The 21,720-nt window shown below is 30.9% G+C and overlaps 2 protein-coding genes across 4 annotated transcripts; both read left to right on the forward strand.

The window, feature by feature from the left end:
- Positions 1 to 433: 433 nt before the first annotated feature.
- Positions 434 to 6,404, forward strand: LOC130448256 (cullin-4A-like; the record flags this gene model as incomplete). The annotated part of the gene is made up of 2 exons (XM_056785538.1): positions 434 to 1,989; positions 6,386 to 6,404. Coding segments are annotated over exons 1-2 (1,575 nt in total), but the record flags the coding sequence as incomplete, so codon positions are not given.
- A 1,659-nt stretch (positions 6,405 to 8,063) lies between these two features.
- Positions 8,064 to 21,497, forward strand: LOC130447889 (uncharacterized). Of its 3 annotated transcripts, XM_056784934.1 has the most exons (5): positions 8,064 to 8,152; positions 10,540 to 11,127; positions 13,000 to 13,181; positions 14,542 to 15,115; positions 16,333 to 21,497. In XM_056784934.1, exons 2-4 carry the CDS (start codon positions 10,552 to 10,554, stop codon positions 15,098 to 15,100), a joined length of 1,317 nt encoding a protein of 438 aa, XP_056640912.1. In that variant the 5' UTR covers positions 8,064 to 8,152; positions 10,540 to 10,551; the 3' UTR covers positions 15,101 to 15,115; positions 16,333 to 21,497. The 3 variants fall into 3 exon arrangements, with proteins under 3 accessions (XP_056640912.1, XP_056640911.1, XP_056640913.1); XM_056784933.1 differs by having other exon boundaries at positions 14,542 to 21,497; XM_056784935.1 differs by lacking the exon at positions 8,064 to 8,152 and adding an exon at positions 9,359 to 9,412 and having other exon boundaries at positions 14,542 to 21,497.
- The last annotated feature ends 223 nt before the right edge of the window (positions 21,498 to 21,720 follow it).

Below are 21,720 nucleotides of genomic sequence, written 5' to 3' on the forward strand. Positions count from 1 at the left end.
ATTATCTTTACAAGAATTATTTGGAATCGTGGAGAACCTACATAATACCCATCGCCATCTTTTATATGAAAAACTTCATGGTATTCTGGAAGAGGTATTAACACAAAAATTGGAATATTTACTAAATAATACCAACCAATTGTTGTTCATTTTCAACAATATATGGATAGAATTTTGTACAAATATTGCAACAGTCAAAAATATTTTTTTGAAATGTGACAGATCATCCCAAAACAGCAACAAATATAATACCGTCCATCAACTCACTACTAATTTATTCAAAAATATTATAATGGGAAACCACAAAATTAAAAATTGTTTAACGACCGGAATTTTGGAAGTTATTTATAAGCAAAGAAGAGGAAACGCTATCGACGTTGATTTACTAAAATCGCTTTTGGAAATGTTGAACGAACTGCAAGTATATTCAAATATGTTTCAAAATGAATTTTTAAAAAACACTAAAATCTTTTATCTCGACGAGGGTAGCGTTTTAATTAACGCTATAGATATACGGGCATATTTAAGACATTGTCAGGCTAGAATAAAAGAAGAATTGATTAGAGGACAGCTGTATCTAAAAAAATCTACTTCAAACGCAGTTTTAGAACTCCTAACAGAAAATTTAATAAAAGAACGCCTCCCAGAAATATTGGCAAAAATATTTATTTTATTAGATAAAGGCGTCGTAGATAAAATCGATTTGAAAATATTATACGATTTAGTAAGAAAAGTAAACGTCGGTTTGAATAACCTCATTGTCCACTTCATAGAATTTATTATGAAAAGAGGAAATTTCATCGTGAGTAAACCGGAAAATGATAAATACATGATACAAGAGTTGTTGGATTTAAAAGATGAGTTGGATGATATTGTTGAACATGGATTCCAAGCTAACGATATTTTCAACGATATTATAAGAAATTGTTTCGTGAAATTCATGAATAGTAAGCAGAATAAATTGTCTCAATTGTTGGCAAAATACGTTGATTTGAAATTGAAATCGAGAGATATATCGGAAGAGCAACTAGATAACGTTTTTGACAAAGTAATGGTACTCTTTAGATACATTCAAGGGAAAGATATTTTCGAAGCTTTCTACAAAAAAGATTTAGCAAAAAGATTACTATTAGGAAAATCTACTAGTCAAGATGCTGAAGATAGTATGATCGGCAAATTAAAAGCGGAATGCGGCACGGGATTTACTTCAAAAATAGAAGGGATGTTTCAAGATATTAACATCAGTCAAAGCATGAACAGCGCTTTCAAGCAACATTTATGTCATACGTGCTCTCCAATATCCTCCGATCTTTGTATCAACGTACTAACTAGTAGTTTTTGGCCAAATTATCCCACTTTCAAAGTGAATTTACCCGCAGAATTGATCAACTTTCAAGATACTTTCCAGAAGTTTTACTCTATCAATCATAGCGGAAGAAAATTGTTTTGGCAACCAAATTTGGGGCATTGTATTGTGAAAGCATATTTCGAAAACGGTAAAAAAGAACTGCAAGTTTCCCTATTACAAACTATAGTTTTATTACTATTCAACGATTCTCAAAAATTAACGTTTAGGGAAATATACGAAATCACAAATATCGAAATGGAGGAATTGAAAAGAATATTAATATCTTTGGTTTACGTTAAAAATAGAGTGTTATTGAAACAATCAAAAACCAAAGATATAGAACCCGAAGATACATTCTGCATCAATACTAAATTCACTGATAAATTATTCAGAGTTAAAATTAATCAGATTCAGTTGAAGGAAACTGTTGAAGAACAACAAGCAACTGAAAAAAGTGTCCTTGTCGATAGGCAGTTTCAAATAGATGCAGCGATTGTGAGAATATTGAAGAATAAAAAGAAGATCGGGCATAATGAGTTGATTTCTGAATTGTTCAATAATTTGGATATACCAGTGAAACCGTACGATTTGAAGAAGAGGATTGAACTTTTGATCGAAAGAGAGTATATGGATAGAGATAAAGATGATCCAAATAGTTATATTTATATTGCTTAATGTACACCAATTCTTAGAATTTGACACTTTTCCCAATATGTATTGTATTTACCTTATTTATGTAATTCCTATTGAATATGTTCAAAATCTTATTTAATCTACATTCCCTTTTCCATCATATACGGGGTGGCCCATTATTGTGTGGAAGTGCAATAAAGTTTTTTAAATAAGACACCATGTATATTTGTTTATCATCGAATTTAGCGTAAAACTCTGCTTGTAGCTTTGTCTTTTCTTTTCCCATAAATTGTAACGTTGCCAAGTTGGATAAAAAATATGAAGAATTGATTAAAATTGGTACACTATATATGGTGCCTAGTAAATGTTCTTAGTGAGAAGTAACTGAACTTGTTTGGTAAGTACGAAGTTAAAGGATGGCTGGAAGGTCTGAACAGAGTAGAGGCTTAGTTTGGGGTTCGGGTTGTTTTTTAGATAAGCATTAATTCAGGAGATTTCAATTAGCAAAAACTACATTTTTTAAATGAAACGTCCAGTACATTATTTTACCATCTTATAAAACTATTATGTCTATTAATGTACATGTTGATTGTTTTTAAGAAAATTGCATTTTTAGTTTATGATTCAAAAATATTCACTTTTTTAACAAGTAAACACTGAATGTGACGTTAAAAATACTAGTTTTTGTAACAAAATCAAATCAGTAATTTTATACCTTTAAAAATTGTAATAAAATAAATAGGGTATTTACAAAACAAAATTAAACAAACATCACCTTACCAACAAGTGAAATGAAAATATGCAGTTTTATCAAGTAACCTGTGAATTTGACATTTTCACAGTTTAAGTCAGAGGGATTAGTTATTATCTAGACATATTACAAAGAACGAGGAAGCAATTAAGATCATGAATTTTCTAATACAAGATTTTTGTACTGAGTGCTAGTGATAAGACTGTTTACTCGCACAAACTATTCATCAACAGAAATTTCCAGATAGAAGACTGCCATGAAAAGGGACATTTCTAAATCATAAACTAAAAGTGCAATTTTCTTAAAAGTAGTAAATTTTAGAGTGTACATTACCAGATATAATTTGTAAGGATAAAATAGATTTATAAGATGGTAAATAAATATACTATAAAAAAAGTTTGTGCTAATTGAAATCTCCTGAATTGATGCTTATCTAAAAAACAACCCGAACCCCAAACGAAGCATCTACTCTGCTCAGACCTTCCAGCCATCCTTTACCTTCGTATTTACCAAACAAGTTTAGTTACTTTTCACTAATAACGTTACTAGGCAGCATTTACAGTGCACCAATTTTCGTCAAATCTTCATATTTTTCGCTACAACTTAACAACGTCATAATTTATGGGAAAAGAAGAGACGGGGCTACATGCAGAATTTTATGCTAAATTCGATGGTGAACAAATATACAGGGTGTCCTATTTAAAAAAACTTTACTTCATGTTGTCACACTTAGGCTGAGCACCCTGTACACACGAAATATTTTAGAAATGTGTATTTGTGTAAACATTTATTAAAAAAGTTTTTTGCATATTTTATCTTAAGTAAGTTATTGCACTTCTACACACTAATGGGCCACCCAATATGTAATACAGTGGAAACTCGATTAACCAGACTAATTGTTTTCATTACGGGTTCAGATAATCGAATGTATGAAAAAAGGCGGGTTTTTTTTTAAATAAAATAACTTTAATAATACATATTTATTAATAAATAATAATATTAATCAAAGATGATGATAATTTTAATTTGGTTTGTTTGTTTGTTTCTTCCTTCTACTTCATCAACAGATAACAAACTACGTAAAAGTTGTTTTTCATAAAGTTTCAACGTTTCAACAATACTTGAATCCATTGGTTGTAGCAAGGATATCACATTAGGAGGCAAAAATTTTACTTTAAACTTTCGTTCATGCTTGCATAAATTCGACTTTTAGTACAAATGTTAAACATTTTGTAACTTTGTGACGCAGTTGATAGTCCAATAATCGCGAATCCGTATAATTGAGTGATGGAAAATCGAGTTTCTACTATAGTTCTATATTTAAAATTTCTGTGAGTGGAAGCTTTTCCGACTGAGAAAGACAGAATGATCGCTTTCTCTATCCTCCGAGGTTCCAGAGGGTACTTCCATATAACGCAAAAGGTCTAGGTTTAAAATATTGTTTATTTGCCTAAATAAGATTCGCTCAAAAAAAATAAAAGCACACCCATAATATATAAGAAGCAATAATTTTGCTATTCACATTTTAAATAGTCTCTTATTTCACGGAACGGGCAGGAAATTATATTCCTTCTACCTAAACTGCACGCGGCCTTAAGAACGTGAAATTTAACTATTAAATTCAATAACCATGTAAATAATACATATATATATATATATATATATATATATATATATATATATATATATATATATATATGTATATATATAGTGATGATGAAACCTCAGAGGATAGAGAAACCAAATAAAACAGCTGATCTACGTCAAAATAGCGGCCGTGAGGTCAACAATCGATTTTCTCATTTTTACCCGTGGTATAGTTCAAGAAAGGAAGGTTTTAAGTGCCAAATATTTGAAATGAAACTTTGAAGGAGGTAGTTCAAGATAAACTAATGTTTTCAGTGCCATCGTTTATGGATATTCCAAATAATAAAGGTAGAAACAAAGTTTTCTCAGTTTTCTCATTTTTCCGTAGAAGACTTGTTTTTCACGGAAAATTATGTTAAATATGTAAGTGAGACTCTTTTATACGCGCAAAGTACTGTGTGTAGATCCTGTAGATTTATTTTTACTATTCAAATTTTCGAAAAGAATAAAAATGATATATTAATCTAAAGCTGAATATTTAATAATTAAGAAAAAATTGATAAAAAAAAATTTTTATGTCCAGACGGCGACAAACGAAATTTATTTTTTTTCTGTCTAAAGCTAAAGAGTTTTTCACTAAAAATTAAAAAAAAAAGAATTCAAAGATTTTGAGGCACCAAAATAAACCAAATTTTCACTAACTCCCGGAAAAAATGAACAAAATAACATTTTACAAATAAAATATGTGATAAACTCACTAAAATTCAACGCACGAAAATTATTCAAGACTTATTTTTTACTAATGTTATCTACTTTAAAGGCTATAAATAATTTTTTGATCTTTTAAATTCTTCTGTAATTAACTAATAATTAGGCAAGAATTCGTGAAAATGTTCTTATTCTATTCTTGAGGTTATAATTTATATATATTCGCCTAAAAGGGATTTTAGTCACACACGATTTCAGACTCTGGCTTCACATTTTTAAAATACCCTGGTTTTGCTTGAGTTTGTATTATAAACATCATATACATCGCTCCTCTAACATACATAGTGCTCCTGCGCAGTCTAGGAATGTTTATTTGTTTTATTACTTTTTTTATAGACATTCCATTGCTACGAATGAAGATGTTTGCAGAATTTGGTTGCAAAGAATGAATAACCCCAAGTTAATGCTTGCAGATACAGTATTATCATTACATAGAATATGTGATATTCATTTTGAACCAATTTGTAGAAACCCCAATGGCAGGTTAAAAAAACTTTCACTGCCAACTCTACATTTACCTGGTAAATACTTATACTTACTGTGACAATAAACCTCTTATGAATCCTAGTGAAAAGTTATGCAGAGGAAAAGAATTGCTATTTCCTCCAATAGTCAATGTCCCCATTTTTAAACCAATCAATAGAAGCTCAAATAATACAGGATTAGATCTTGTCACTCCTTATGTGGCAGGTTCAGTAGCGAAGAAATTATTTAAAATTCTCAAATGCCATTTGTGTAAAAATATAATATTGTCAAACAAATTAATTAAGGCAAATTCATTAATATATTCTAGGGAACATAAAAAATATTTTATGTGGGCCTTCAGCAAAATTCTGTGATATTTTTAAAAGTTTTTCTGATAAAATCCTCGAAAGATTGCCCCAGTTAATCAATTCATTAGGCATAAAGAAACAAATATTTTGTTCGGAGGATTTGACAGACATTTCCTCAATATTTTGTTCAGATCATAAGGATTATGTAAATATTAGTTTTAACATATGCATCTTTCATTACATAAGTATTATTAATAAAATTTTGAAGGGTAAAGATCAACAATATAAAGACTACAATGTTGTGATGAATATGGCATATCTTAAATATAGGGAAAGCTGCAAGAAAGACAAAGGTTATCATTAATTATCCATGTACCATTGTACCATGTACAAACAAAAACATTTTTTAAACACTCCAACATCTGACAGTCCTAAGCCTGCTAAAGTGTGAATGAAAATTTTTTGTTTGTATATACTTATAAAATATCAGAAACAAAATAAAAATTATAATAATCATCCTGTGTTTCAATATTCCATCTACCGTTATCTTATATAAACCATTTAATTGTGAAATTTAAATGGTCGTACCTGGTTGTCACATAAATTGTAAATGAAATCAAAATATTTTACAAAATACTTCATTTAAACAGCATTTTAATTTCAGGTATTTATATTTTCTTGTAAACAAACAATATTTGAATTTGAAATGTTAGCAAAATGAAAGTATTTTGCATAATACTTTTGTTTCATTCACAATTTGATGCGACAACTAGCTTCGAGCATTTAAAACTCGAGTTATTTTCAAATTTCCCGCAAAGTTAGCATAGATATGAACCTTAGATTAAATCTTTAATTATAGAAATCTTTTTTCTTGGTACAGAGCTAGTCCGAGAGATGTCACTAGGATCGAACTTTGCCGTCAATTTTTTATACAGAGTGGCAGATCTATCGAGTACATAATCTTTGCTAGGATCGTTGTGGTCGCGGCGAGAATGTCACGACTAATGTTCGCAACGACCCTTGTCAGAGCGAAGTTAGCGTTGAGAGAATTTGCGGAATTTTTAAAACTCCAGCAACTCAGATTGCAACTATGAGAATATATCTCATTATTTGATGCACTACACTAAAAAATTCTATGAATTAAAAATTATAACACAACCTCTTAAATATTTCGCTTTATTTTTCTGATTAGCCATTCGTTAATATTCATCTCAACGCTCAAAATGCCTCGTAAGCCATTCCACTTGAGTTCTGGACTAAGTGGAACGTGAAAGATCGTAGTCGTGATTGCTTAGTGGAATGCACCTTTTTTAGAATGGTGGGTAGAGATAAGGAGAGCCATCTCTGTGTATCGAAAAGTGTCTGTTGAAAGGAAGCAAATTAAGGTGGCGTTATAGTAGCAAGTGGAAGATTTTAAAAAAGAGCGCCACAAATTAATAGAGTAGGATAGTAAATTAAATTCTTTTGTAAAAGTCGTGACTATTTCAAAGAAACTATTAATATAGAAATTCATTCGACAATTGTACATAAAATATATAACTGCTAAATTCATATCACTTTTACTTGCTACAGTAGTGCTATTTTGGTGAGTCTTCGTATTATAATTTGCTATTTACAGCTGGACACTTTTTCAACTAATCCCCCATACAAGACGGTTCTCCTTACCTCTACCCTCTATACTTTTTAGGGTGTTATACATATATGATGTAAACATATTTATTTATGTGATAAACATCTTGTGATCTAAACTGTTTAGCATACTATGATTTGAAGCATTAAAAAGGGAAGAAGAGAAGTTTATCTGATTACTGGAAAGTGGAAAATTTCTAGACTCTTGTAAATGCTTCATAATCATTTATTATGAGGAGAAATCTCATTTCATAATATAATGATTTCATATATAACATTTTCGTTATACCTATGAGTCACGACTAAGCATTCATTTATTGGAGCCTCCAACAGTCACGTAGCTTTTGACAAGACAAAACTTCTTATTCATTCATAGATAAACGTTACTTTGGTGAAATACATACATTTATATCTATGGAATACCAATACACTCATTCTGCTACAAATCAAAATATGTGATTCATGCATAGTAGACCTCATCGCCCTCTATACGAATGTATAGTAACAATAATAGATGTAATGTAACGATTTCTACTTTCAAATTTCTTGCCGCCATTTTGTCACATTGGTTTTCATTCAAAAAAGTTGTTTCTTATTGTGTTGACAGATTGGAGCATTTTTGTGGGGCCCGGTTATTTATTGATATAAATAAATACTTTATAGGTGAGTTTAAAATCAAATATAATGATGTTGTATTAATTTTCAAGTCAATAATCTTGTGAAGTAGAATTAAAGGGTTCGTGGTTGATATATTCCGTTGCATACTGCCCCTTCTTTATGTTAGCTTAAACAGTTAAACTACATACCATCGAGGTTAATAATCTTTTGACGTATACTCTTTAATATAATTGTCTTTAATTACTATTTTTGCGAAATAATGCAATGTACTTTTAAGATTTGGGATTCCTATCAACAGTTCTGGTTGAATAAGAACGAGGTAAATATAATTATTCCTCAAGAAGAGTATATATTTAGACACTCCCAAGTATATAGTTTTAGTGAATTAACCGATCGTAACTAATTTGAGTATCAAATTCATGGGTTAGTCTACTTTTTCCAAGGATGTGTTTATCAAGTTAATCTTTATAACAAAATTGATTAGTGATATAACACATACACTATTTCCTGTGCAAATATATACATTCAACTTTCGTTTAAGCATGTTATTCATTTAAAATTTAGAGAAAAATTTGTCTTATCCAGCTTAATTTATTTATTTAGTTTATTAATTTTGTCACAAGATAAAGTGAAACATTTATTTATTTCTCAATATAAATGTTATGAGAAGTTTGATCAGGAATTAAAGTATTTTATTAAGACATTCATTTTCTAACTTCACTATTTACAAGGCTATAGAAAAATTACTCTCTCAATAATAATAGATTCCAGTCATATGAATAATAGACACTGATTATTAATAATACACCAAGTTAAATATGTATGAAATAATTTGGTTTTTTGATAATTTGACTTAGTTTGATTTCCTGATATAATATTGGACTCATTGTAATTGACACAATTCCAAGATAAAAATATAAAAGTGACAATAGCAGTTTTTATTATATCATCAAGGAAAATCTGATTAGAAAAGAAAACAAGATACAAGAATACCAATAGTATGTATGTCAAAATAAGTATTTAAGTATTTTAACCCTTCATACCAAAATTATTTTTTTGCTTCATGAGGAACATCTATCTCACAGAAGGATAGGGGAATTTAGCTAATAATTTTGGATTCATTGGAACTACTAGTACCATTTCAGTGTCTCAATTAGTAATTTAAGTTGTTAGGTTAATGGTAATTTTTAATTTTAGCTGTATAAACCAATCTTAACTCAACTGGTTGGGATGTGTCACTGTAATGAGCACAAAAAATATTAGTGAAGTCTTTAAAATAAATATTTAACCAAAATGTAGGAATAGGTAAAAAATTGAACATTGAGCCAATTAAAAAGCAGCAATATCTAAGATAAAATTATTGAAAGAACTACCACAATAATATTTGAAACAAATGCTTACTTATTTTGCATAAACATTTTTATAATTTCTTTTCTATTGCTTATTATTTTATCATTTTTGGTTAGGAAGGGGATCTGGCGTGGCTAATTTTTTCCAGATATATTTTTTAAGAGTTTATCTTGCTTTGGCTGCTTCTGTTACATTTTCATCAGTTCTATGTTGTTTCAGTCTTTTAAAAGCTGCTTTACATGCTCTTATAACTTGGTTGCATTCACGTGTCTGACACGGAAATGGCTTTTGATCTTTAAGAATCTTTGCTTACAAAGCACTTAAAGAGGTATCTATGTCATTGAATAGTAAGAGGTTGGTACTGTTGATGTCTTGTTCAATTTTTTTTGTTAAAGTTAATCCAATCTCCTTTTTTTATATTTGACTTTGAGGTGGGTGTTTCTACATTTTTTATTGCTTCGTTTATTAAGGAAATTGTAATGGGGTAGTGGTTGCTACCATGTAAAAAAGGTAAAACCTCCCATGTTAAAATAGTAAATAGGGTTGGTTCACATAGAGAAATGTCAATTGCCCATGCTTTGCCTGATTGAATATTGAATCTAGTTGGTCTCCCATTGTAAGTAAGTTTAAATTTTTGCATGCTATAATTTCTTCTAAGATGCGTCCGTTCTAGTTAGACTTTGAATTCGATTTTTGAACTTGAATAAAAACGAATAATTTCGTTCTGTGTTCAAACAAATTTCAATGCAGACATTTGGACAATTTATTATTGAGTGAATCTAGTGTATCAACTATGAACCTTTAAATGTAAATATGTAAAACTCCTAAATATTCTCTATGATAAAATCTTTTTTCAAGAATAACCAAAAGAAAAGATCTAAAGGATTTTTATCTGGCAATGTAGGAGGTTATTTTATGGTCATTTCTCCTAATTATATAGTCAAGGAATTTTTTATTCATTTCTATGGAAAATTATATACACACAAGTATTTTTAGGAGTTGAAAACTAAATTCTTTGTTTTGGGGATGTATAAAAAGTAGGGTTGTATCTGTATTTAATTTTATTTACTATTTGTTTCAAGATCCACATCACAATGGACGTTGAAACAGAACTTCCAATAGAAACTGATTTGAATGAGGCAAGAAAAAATGAAGATATAAAAAAACCAGTGGATATGGAAAAATCCAAAGAGCGCAAATCAAATGTTAAACCAAAACGAAGCAGTCGATCAAGGACTCCCCAAAAGAAAATAGAAGAGTCGAAGGTTTTACAAATTCCTTTAAAAAAATTAGATGGAGAACTTAATGGACACGAAGAAAAGATTCTCAAAGCTATAGAAGAAAAACAAGAAGATAACAAATGTGAAGACGAAAAGGTAGAAACTATAAAAGAATTTTCAGAAACAAATGGTTCAGTTCCTGAACTGAATGAAACAGATTCAGCTAACAATACATTAAAAGAAGAAACAGATAAGCAAACAGAACATAACGTCAGTGGAGCAAATGAAAAAGTCCAAGAAAATGGCAAAGAAGAACTAAATGAAGAAAATGTTCTCAAGGATAAAGAAGTTGCAGAAAATGAAGAATCTCCTAAAAAGAATGGTAAAGAAGAATTGAAAACCTCGGAGCGAGATTCAATTGAAATGGAACCACTGGTAGTGAGTGATGAAGTAAGTAACAACTTTATTCTTTTTTTCTTTCTGTCATTGTATGACATTATATAGTGAATTCAACATTTTTTTCCTTAGTTTTTGTCATTAGAAGATGCAGAAAATTACGGAATTCGGTCTATTAGACATGAATTATTTATTATTCTTTTAAATTAGTGCGTGGCTGCATCCGAAATATACACATGACAACAAATAAATTATTCATCAAAATATTTTCATAGCTTTTTCAGGAGTTAATAACTTCACAGTTTAATTTCTGTGTGTTTTTATTTTTCTTTATTTTGTTTCAAAATGAGTAGATGAAGTTGTTAAGGAAAGAAAAAATGATAGTCTGGCCATTATTAGGTGCAGTTTGATAAGGTTTCTCAACTAAGTTTGAGTTTCTGAAAACATTGGTGATATTCTTCATCTACAGTGCTTTTGCACTCTAAAATATTTGCAATATAAAATTCTCCTTTTTTTCATGGAATTGTGAAAGTCTCTAATTCTACTTGAGTTAAGCTGACATAATCTGTGTACACCTCCCATAGGATGTAGCTGCTAAATGTTACCTTCCACAGCTCATCATAAAGGGTGTGATCCCTATTTGAGAGTAGCTTTGATGAAGTTTTTGCAATGAATGGTATTCATTCCACAATCATTTAAGTACTTAGGGATGATTATTTCATATCAAACACAATTATGGAGACTAAACTTCTCGAAATGAAAGTTCAGTCATTTGTGACTGAAGCAATGTCTACACATGTTACAAATGAAATCGGACACATTTCTAGTCCAGCGCCACCAAAAATTTAGAAAATCAAAGGATCTTCAAGTAACGGCACTCAAATTTTGACCTCTACACAGAAGAGTTCAAGTTTAGAAAGTAAAGGTGAAAGAAAGAAAGTGAAAGGACAAGAATACAAGGGAAAAGACAAAGAAAATGACAATACACATTTGCTAAATAACAAATATTTAACATTCTTTGATGCAGTTATTCTAAATCACAAAGAATACAGTGGAAAAGATACCACAGAAAATTTTATTTTGCGACTTTTTTTAAGTTGGATACAAGCAAAATATTTGTATGGAATAGCTTTTAATTCAACATCTTTTTCTTTTTTATAGAAGTTTTGACGAACAAAACTCTGGCATATTCAATGATTATTATTTCATATCATACCCCATTATTGGAGCCATAACAATCCTGAAATGAAATTTTAGTCAATAATGACTCAGTGATTGAAGCAATGTCTACACATGTTACAAATGAACATTATTAATGTATTATATGGTAATATTTTACAAATATTGAGTCCAGCACCACAAAAAAATTAGAAAATCAATGGATCTTTAATGAATAGCACCCAAATTTTGACCTCCACACCCCTAAAAAAGAATATTAGGATAGAAAGAGAAGAGTACTTGTGGTAGAAACAAAATATAAAAGAAAAAAGTAAAAAGACTACAATATAAAGGCAAAGATAGAGGAAATACAATACACATTTTAAATGACAAATATTTAACATTCTTTGATGAAGTTACTCATTCTAAATCCACAAAGGATACAGTGGAAAAGATACCGCAGCAAATTTTATTTTGTGACTTCTTTTGAATTGGATACATGCAATATATTTTTGTGAAATGGCTTCCAAATTGACAAGTTTTTTTTTACCTCTGTAAATGTTGATTGACACATAAATTGTCATTTTTCTTTATGTTATTATCAAACAGGGGCACTCTTTAGCTGATCTGAGCCTCTTAAGGATACTGTGAAACTTATCCCTCAGGGATTCAGCAAGCTTAAAATGATAAAAATAAAATGTTATAAAATGTTTTTGTCATATTTATTTATCTATTTTTCTGTTTGAAAGTAACAATTTGTTCTTTTAGGTTGAATCTGAATTGCAATTTCTAGAAGAAAATTCCGATAAAGAATCTGGAAAAGGTTCACCTATTATTCATAGATGTGCTACTAGACGGTCCTACACTCGCAATATTCCTACACCAAAAACACCAAAATTAACTGAAGATCCCGATTCTGAAAAAAATTATCAAACTGAAGAAAATGTATGGTAAGTAACAGTATCTAAAAAAGAAATATGGTAAACTATTTATACATTTTTTTATGGTAACTATTTTTGGTCAATCAAATAAAAATTGATAGATTCAGGCAATATAAGTTAAACAACAGTAGAAGTAGATTACAAAAAAATTATATCCAAAAGATTAAATCAAATTTTTTAAAATCTTGTACTTACAACTGAACATTTGATAAAGAATATGTTTATTAAATCCCACCAATTTTAGATATGCCTATTATGTTTGCGATGCCCTGTTAACAGTCAACAGTTTTGGGCATTTTCTTGTCTTATCAGGTCTGCCGTAAAGTTTGGTAACTGTACCAATTTCTCTCACCATAACCTAGAGTTGTACTGTACTGTATCCACTTTTTAGTGGCCATCTCATTGTTTTTTGATCTTTGACAAATAAAATCTCCATTACACATAGCACAGATGGTTTCAAATCTGGCAGTGTTACTTGTTTACAAAATTTAACCAAATGTCTTTTCTCAGCATTGACTATAAGTCCCTTCTTATTTATACTAATACTAGTTGTTAGCAATATTTAGGGTTACTTGCACTCTTCCAAACCCCATCCCTGCAAGACAATTACTATGCATGTTAGGGTGATCGTTTGTGAAAAAAAATTTTTTTAGGTGCTCAAGCAAACAAAGTTTGAGCTCTTAATATCAATTTCGAGTACTTACAAGATAAATATAAAGTTTTATATAATTGCAAATCAGTTTGAGGGACCTTGTGGGAAATTTTATGGTCTTAGAAATCACTATAGAGTTTTTTTGTGTAATTCACACTGATTCACCAATAGGAGTCATTGAATCATAGGTTTTGAAAAAAAAAATTCTCATATTGGTTATCCAGTGCGAGTTACACAGAAAAACTTTAAAGCGATTTTGAAGAGCATAACATAACTGATTTGCATTATTGTAAAAAGTGGAATTTGCAAAAAAATTTCTCACATTCATTTTAAATGGTAAAACTTTATATTTAAATTGTAAATACTTAAAATTGACAAAAAATGAAAAAATTCTTTTTTCCAAATTTTAAAAAATGCATGTAAAAAAATAAATGCATGTAAAAACATTTTTTTACATGTATTTTAAATTGTAAAACTTTATATTTAAATTGTAATTATTTAAAATATATATTAAGAGATCACACTTTGTGAGACTTTTTTATTCTATATGTAGATTAATATTTAGCTTGAACACTGAAAAAAAAATGGAAATGAATAATTCGCGTAATTTGCAAAACTCGCTGGCATTCGTTTTGGCAAATATTATGCTTGTTAAATAATATCGCTTTTTTCATAACTAGTTATGTTAATAACTTATTATATCCTTATTTTTTTTAGTTACTTGCCAAATGATATACCAAAGACAGGATCAAACGAGACTGAAGATTCATTAGGTATTGCCAATATGTCCACAGCTGTAGAAGTGGGAAGTGATACTACTCGTGTAACATTCGCAGAAGCGAACGATTCTATTCCTCCTTTAGATGAGTCTTACTTACAGCGACTTAGGGAAAGAGGTCTAACGGCAAGACGACCTCTACGTGCAACTGAGGATTATCGAACGAGGGTTTTAAGAAATGCACAATCTAGATCCGATCTAAACTTTTCCTACGATTCAGTAGAGAAAGTGAACACAGGTATCAAACGCAAAAGTCGCAGTACGACGCCGGAGGAAACTAAAAAATTTAAATCGGAATCTCCTGGTTATAGAAACTTCTTCAGTAGCCCTATCACCAATTTAAAGAAAAAATTTCGACCCGACGAGAGGTCTAGCACGCCAGAGTTGTTAGGTTATAAGGACGAAAAAAGAAATATACATTTTAACGATGATTTTGATGATCACCAGATACAGGAGACTGGAGATGATGAAAAGAAACATTGGTGTTCAATTATGTAATTAGTAATGAATCTGGTAGGATAAGATCTGATTTTTATGATTTTTCTATAATCTAATTTTTATTGTTGGTGGTTTTATCTGCGAGTCGAACAACTTATAGAAAACTAAGTTGAAATTATTGTAATGAAAGCGATTAGGTTTCTTTACAAGGGAAATGTTTTTATTATCAATTGTAATTCAGTATTTTTCAATTTTGAAATTTTCGGCTTTCCCTTGTATTCGAAAATTGTTGATAACTATTTCAGTGGACTGTATTTAAGGTTTAAAAATATTGTTTGTTAATTTTTATATTTGATTATTGGAGACGGGAGACATGAAAACACCACTAAATTTTGTGTACTTTACAACCACTCTTTTGTCTATGTTATTTTTGGTCTTTCACTGTAACATTCATATTTTGAAACCTTTTATAAGGGTGGTTAAAATGTAAACAGGGATTTTTGTATAAAAAATTTCATTATTAAGTTATAGAGTTGATTTTTTTCACAGTTCTTCTGTCACACTTTACATAATTTTGCCACCTCTTCGGAAGCTTTTGGTTGCTTTTTTCGTAAAAATATCTACTTGTCAGGTAACCATTCGCGCACGAAGGATTCTACATTCGCATCGCTTTCGAATCACAGTCAGCCAAATAAATAACCTAATGGCGACAAATCGGAATTATAAGAAGGGTACTACGAGCTCACAACTCAATTCGCGGAGACACGTAAATTTCCCAGAGTGTGAATTTCTGCTCGATATTCAGAAGTCTTGGTTTGGAAATTTTGCGGTTCATGAATTATTTGCCAATTATTTTACCATATCGCGTACAGTACTGCGTTTTGGCTTTTCAAAATGAAGTCCACATAGGTAACTCTTGTTCTGGGGCGCCGCGCATGTGGCAAGTTTGCCATCACTTCTAGGTCTTTTTGGAGGCACTCATCCTCGAATTGTTAGATCGATAAATTTCCGCGGATTCAACATTATCTTTGACCAAAAAACGAATAATGATGTGGGTACAACCTTCTCGCTACGTTTTGTAATAGACCAGTCTAACATCCAGTGCAGCCACTTTGACGATACTGAATTTTCCAAGTGTTTAATCCAAAAATTCGTAACCTAACCAAACCTAACCTAACCAGTGCAACCACTTTGACGACTCTAAATTTTTCAAGTGTTTAATCAAAAATTCCAGTTTATATTTGAACCAACCTCGTATTTAGTTATAAATCTAAATAGTTTTATATTTTCAGGTAGATCATCTAGACAAGATTACTATTACCTTTCAGTTAAGACTTGCGTTACATATAGAGATAATTTAACTGTCAATTCGACCTACATGTATTTTTTATTACTCTTTTATCACTGTTTATTAAATCGATTTATTTAAATACTTAATTGTTAAATGACAAGATATTTTTTTTGGTTTTAGACAGAGATGGGAAAATACTTTTTGAGTATTAGTTTATATTTTTAAATTCTTTTATGTCTTAGTGTCAAACAAAACATTTTTTTTAACCAAAAATACATTTCAATGATTTTGGAATCACTGCAATAACTCATCGTAAACTACTATTCAGATAGGACTCAAATATTTTCCTCTAACAAACAGATTTAGTGCTCAAACGGTTTGGTTGATTTGTTGAAACATTTTAATCTAGTATACATAATATACATAATATAGTATACATAAAAAAACCCAAACTTAGAAAAAAATAGATGAAATATTCTTTCAACTTTGAAATTCCGGTGCTTATAAAATTAACGTTGATGTCGATGCGGGCTCCCTTAACCCATGAGAGCCCGAATATTTTTTTTACTTTCTGTCAACTTTCATCCATCAACTGCCAACCTTTATTTTTTTTAATATTTCATTTTTTCTCAACATCGCCATGCAAAAATAAAAAATCAATAAATATAATATGTTTTTATTATCGGTTTTTAAAATAAACACCGATTTTCCAAAAAAGTCCCATTTGGGAACCATGGCAGGTACAAGAATGGAATAATAAGAGTATTGATGGAAATAAATTTTTCAAAAAAATAGTTAATACAAAGGTTTAAAAAATTCTTTAAAATGTTATAGAATCGAAGAATAAAAAATCAATACTAATGTAATATAAAAATCATTTATGCAGTTTTTGCATAAAATCCACATGTATTCCAACATTACACTTTTGGCACTGTTTTCTTGCCTTTTTTCTTCATTTTCTTTGTTTGCCCCTTTGTACATGGGCATGACTTTCTGCGTTGCATTTATAACACTTTTCTCAACCTCTTCCCATTGCTCATTATTAGTATCTTTTTCTTTACTCTTTTTTAGTAGCTTTTCTATTTGTTTTCTGTATTCTTCCTTACTCATTTTCAGCTCTGCATCCATGAATTGGATGGATCCTTGAAAATTGTAAAAATACAAGAAAAAACCTTCGTGTTTTATAACCTAGGTAATGCAATTCCGACTCGAGATAGTAAATTCGAGATCCCGCGGGAAAGAAAAAAAAATCTTTGTATTCTTCAACTAAATAATTAAGTAAGAGTTTTTTTTTAATAGAATAGAAATTATTTATTCAGTACTGCGCGCACAGGTCACAGATACAAATTCACATAATCAAAACAAAAAGGAGATCAGTAAATAGTTACAGTTATGAGTGATTTTGAAAATAACTTCTTAAAAATCAAAGTGTATCAAGACCAGAATCTGCTAAACGGCATCGTATGTCCTTTGTAATGTACCCAGCTGCTGAGAAAGCCCTCTCTGACTCAAGACTGGTTAGCAACAGCGTGATTAAGCAATTATATGCAAACTGCAAAAATCTCCCGTTTGTTCCTCAACACTCAAATAAATCCATTAATTTTTTTATGACCCCTTCTAAATTATCCAAACTCGTAGATTATGTGTAACAGGACTTTTAGACGCTCTCAGAGTTTCTTTTAATTCCTTTTGAAGTGATGCTGATGATGTATTAGCTTGCGTAGCAGTAGCTGCAATCATAGAAACAGGCAAGTCACCTTTGTTTAATAATACTGTCTTATTAATCTCTGCTTGGTCTGGTTCTTTACGATACAACCGTGTGAATATATTTTCAATTTCTTTCCTTATGAGATATTTGCTTGTCTCTTCATTGCTCAAAGTCATCTTGATAATTATTCGGATTTTTCAAATATAAAAGCGTTGCAGTTGCTTTTATGAGACGCTCGGAGATACGATTGTTCATCGAAGAGACCAACTTTTATGAGAGAGGAGATTTTAGGTCTTCTATCTTTCGAATCATAAAACGAAATGTATGTTCTGCACTTACTAAATCAGTATCTCGAAAGCATAGTACCTCAACAGCTGATTCCACTGGCTGAAATGTATTTTCCAAATCGATAAGGACAGCGTTTTCTTCATCCGCGAAGAGATCAGGATTGCATTCCCCCCTATTATAACCTCGACACCTTTCTCGTTTTCATGAATCATGTGCGAATGACAGCTGCGCGTGGGGGTAGTCGCGTATGCGGTCCACACAAATTACAAGTAACATTATTTTTATTGGTCTTTTTAACTCGACATTAGACAGGTCAAAAATAGTTACGAGTTGTGACACGAGGGGTGTAGCAAACCCCAAATTGATTCGGTCAGCGATGACTTCCTGATATCAATTTTGGAGTAATTTTAGTGCTTTTCTGGGCCCTATTAGTAGGTAATATTAAAATATTATTTTTTGTTTTTATTGGATATTGCACGAAAGTGGATTCTTTTAGAGTAAAAAATGAGATGTTTTGAAAATTTTTCAATAAACATACTAAACAAATCGAAACAGAGTGTTAGAAATAAAACTACAGGCTTTAAAACAAAAAAAAAACCGAATGAAATTCTCGCTAGTAACAAAAAAGTTTTAGTGTGTTCCATTAGTACAATTTTTTCAATAGATGACTGCATGCTCGAGGCATAAAAACACGGAACACGCTTCACAAACATATCTAGTTTTTCTATCACGTGAACGTGGGCATTCAGAGCATCTTCCCTGTTGATTAGGCCTTGTCTTTTTGGTAGGTGGCTCCGGATTTTTAGCCAAAATTTTTCTGATACTGCCGCGTAAATCGAGAATAAGCCTGGGGTTAGACAGCATTTGTCTCTGATGGTCTTTGATTAATTCCATACCTAATGTTTTTAAAAATATTCTTCTTGGGATTTTTTGTCCATTGTTATTTTTAGTGTATAATTATGCTGTTAATTCCCGCAATATTCACTAATGAAAAAAAAACTTGTTGTTAATGAAAATAAGATTTCGACAATTCGTCCACGACATCCACTCCACATTTATTTAAATTATAAAAAGAGATTATTTCTTTTCAGAATTATTGTTTACTGAATCGTCATGATGAAGTGATGATATTAGTAACACAACCTTGTCCTTTTTAGGGACATACGAAACAATAGTGTAAGAAACCAAATGTACTGGAGTGTATTTCTCTGTCTTTTACTTGCACGAACTGGGCTGGCAGATCTGACTTATTTTTTCTTATGGTTCCTGCAGCAGTTAACTTGTGACGTTCACGTAGATTGACCAAGAGATCATAACTGGTGTACCAATTATCGAACGTGATGTTCCTGACACTGGAGTAACCAGTCGATCTACTATATCTCTCGGACTTTTGCTTATATTGAAGGGGCCATCAAGTTGCTTCTCTACATAAACCTCCATCTTCAAAACATAGTATGTGCGCGCATCCATCAGGGTATGTACTTTGATGCCATATTTTGTCGGCTTGTTTGGCATATACTGTCGGAAGGAGCACTTATGGCGAAATGATTCTAATTCTTCGTCAACAGTTAGATACTCAGAAGGTGAATAAGCAGCCTGACAGTTTTCGACAAAAGGGCAAAAAACATTGAAGCGGAGATTTGGTATTACTTCCATATTGTTTAACTCCTGGCAGGTGGGTAATAATATTTTCGGACCTGGTTCTTACGTTATATTTCTTACACCATGTCATTATATTTTTTCCATAAAAATTATGGATTTCAACCGGGTCTGCGATATTTTGTTGGCCGTCCATCTCCTGCATTTCTGGGTTTTCTTCTTCGGCATCTTGTTCTAAATCAGGGTAATCATCACTACACACACTGACATTGTCTATTTCGTCGTCTTCTTCGGAATCATCCTCATCAATAAAGTTTTCGTAATTTTCTGCATTTTGCCATAGTTTTTGGAGACGTCTCTGCTCTTCTTCGTAATCTCCCATCAATACACGAGCTAATACAAGCGATAATTCACAAATAATAACCATAGTTGATAAAAATAAAGAACCTATCTGTAGAAACGATGTCATAAAAATAAAACAAATCTGCTCAAAAAAAGTTCCTAGTTTAGACAGATGGGGAGTGAGAAACCCCAAGCAGCTTTGAAACGGTCCTATTCGCACTGTGTCTACGCTGGAACTATGCTTTCAATAACCACGTGTAGATGAATACTTAGTTACTGAGGCGCTGGCGTCGTTTGGCGGTCAATTTGAATATTTTTTCTGCATTCTCCAATTAGTTTGTCATACCCCACCTGTCTAATGCCGAGTTAAAAAAATTCCACACAGCATTACTGCTGAACGACGACATGATTCACGCCGTGAAACACATATTCCGAATAAGAGAAAAGTAAACAAGTCGTGAGATTAAAGTTATAGAAGTACCGAGTCGCTCGAAAAATGACGGACAACTCCTATATGCACATAAATATGCAACGTAAACAAAACTTATTACTCAACAGACAGAATCAATACAGTTAATTTTCGTTCCTATCTTTTACGGTTACCAGCGTTCCTACAGTCCGCAGTTCCTTATTTTATGAATAATCCTCGTATTTTTTATATTTTTTTTGAGAATATCATTCTGTCTTATAACCTAAAGACGTGACATGAAGATTTTTGATCTTGGAACTCTTGAAATAGTACAGTGTAGTATCTAGGACATTTCTAAATCAGAATTAAGGTTCTTCTAATTCATATTCAGTGCATATCCTGCTTTACTGTTTCCGGTACACATCGGAATAAAATTTTCTTGGCTTTCAACAATAATGAATTTGTGAAATTATATTAAAAAAATCCATAATTAACATCATATTGTTCATTTTTTAATGTCTGAAGTTAAATATTGAATGAAACTAAATATTGAAATGTACATAAATATGAATCTACAAAATTTTATCACTAGAGAAGTTTTCATAATGTAAATGCGTAACTTGTTTTTTTTATTCATACAGGTTGATTCCAGTTAATGTCGAAATGTTTTGTTTATTTCCCTTTATTATTTTTTACCTGCCAATGATTTTCCCGTCATATTTTGATATGTAGAATCAGTTTATACTCTTTTCTTGTTATAAATGTAGATTTGTTTTAAAGTCTGTATATGTTTAATCATAATATAATGACTTTATAAGTATGTGTTGGTTATTTATTTTCCCCTAATGTATGGACATTGAAAACAAACATTGAAATTATTCCTACTGTAAAATGTTGATCAATAAAATCATACGAAGTGAGGTGAGAAAATAATCGGGATTGGAAAATTTCTTTTTTGGTTTTATGAAGATGCGGAATCCGAGTTACAGATTCCACCAGAAGAGCTGATGGATATGTGGGACTCCCGTAGTCTACCAACTAAA

The sequence above is a fragment of the Diorhabda sublineata genome, chromosome 8, assembly GCF_026230105.1.
Source record: "Diorhabda sublineata isolate icDioSubl1.1 chromosome 8, icDioSubl1.1, whole genome shotgun sequence".
Classification (NCBI taxonomy): Eukaryota; Metazoa; Arthropoda; class Insecta; order Coleoptera; family Chrysomelidae; genus Diorhabda; species Diorhabda sublineata.

Bases quoted from the DNA above. Each gene is read 5' to 3' on its own strand.
- LOC130447889 (XM_056784933.1), top strand. From the start codon at position 10,552: ATGGACGTTGAAACAGAACTTCCAATAGAAACTGATTTGAATGAGGCA. The intron at 11,128-12,999 runs GTAAGTAACAAC...TTGTTCTTTTAG, and splicing joins CACTGGTAGTGAGTGATGAA to GTTGAATCTGAATTGCAATT. The intron at 13,182-14,541 runs GTAAGTAACAGT...TATTTTTTTTAG, and splicing joins CAAACTGAAGAAAATGTATG to TTACTTGCCAAATGATATAC.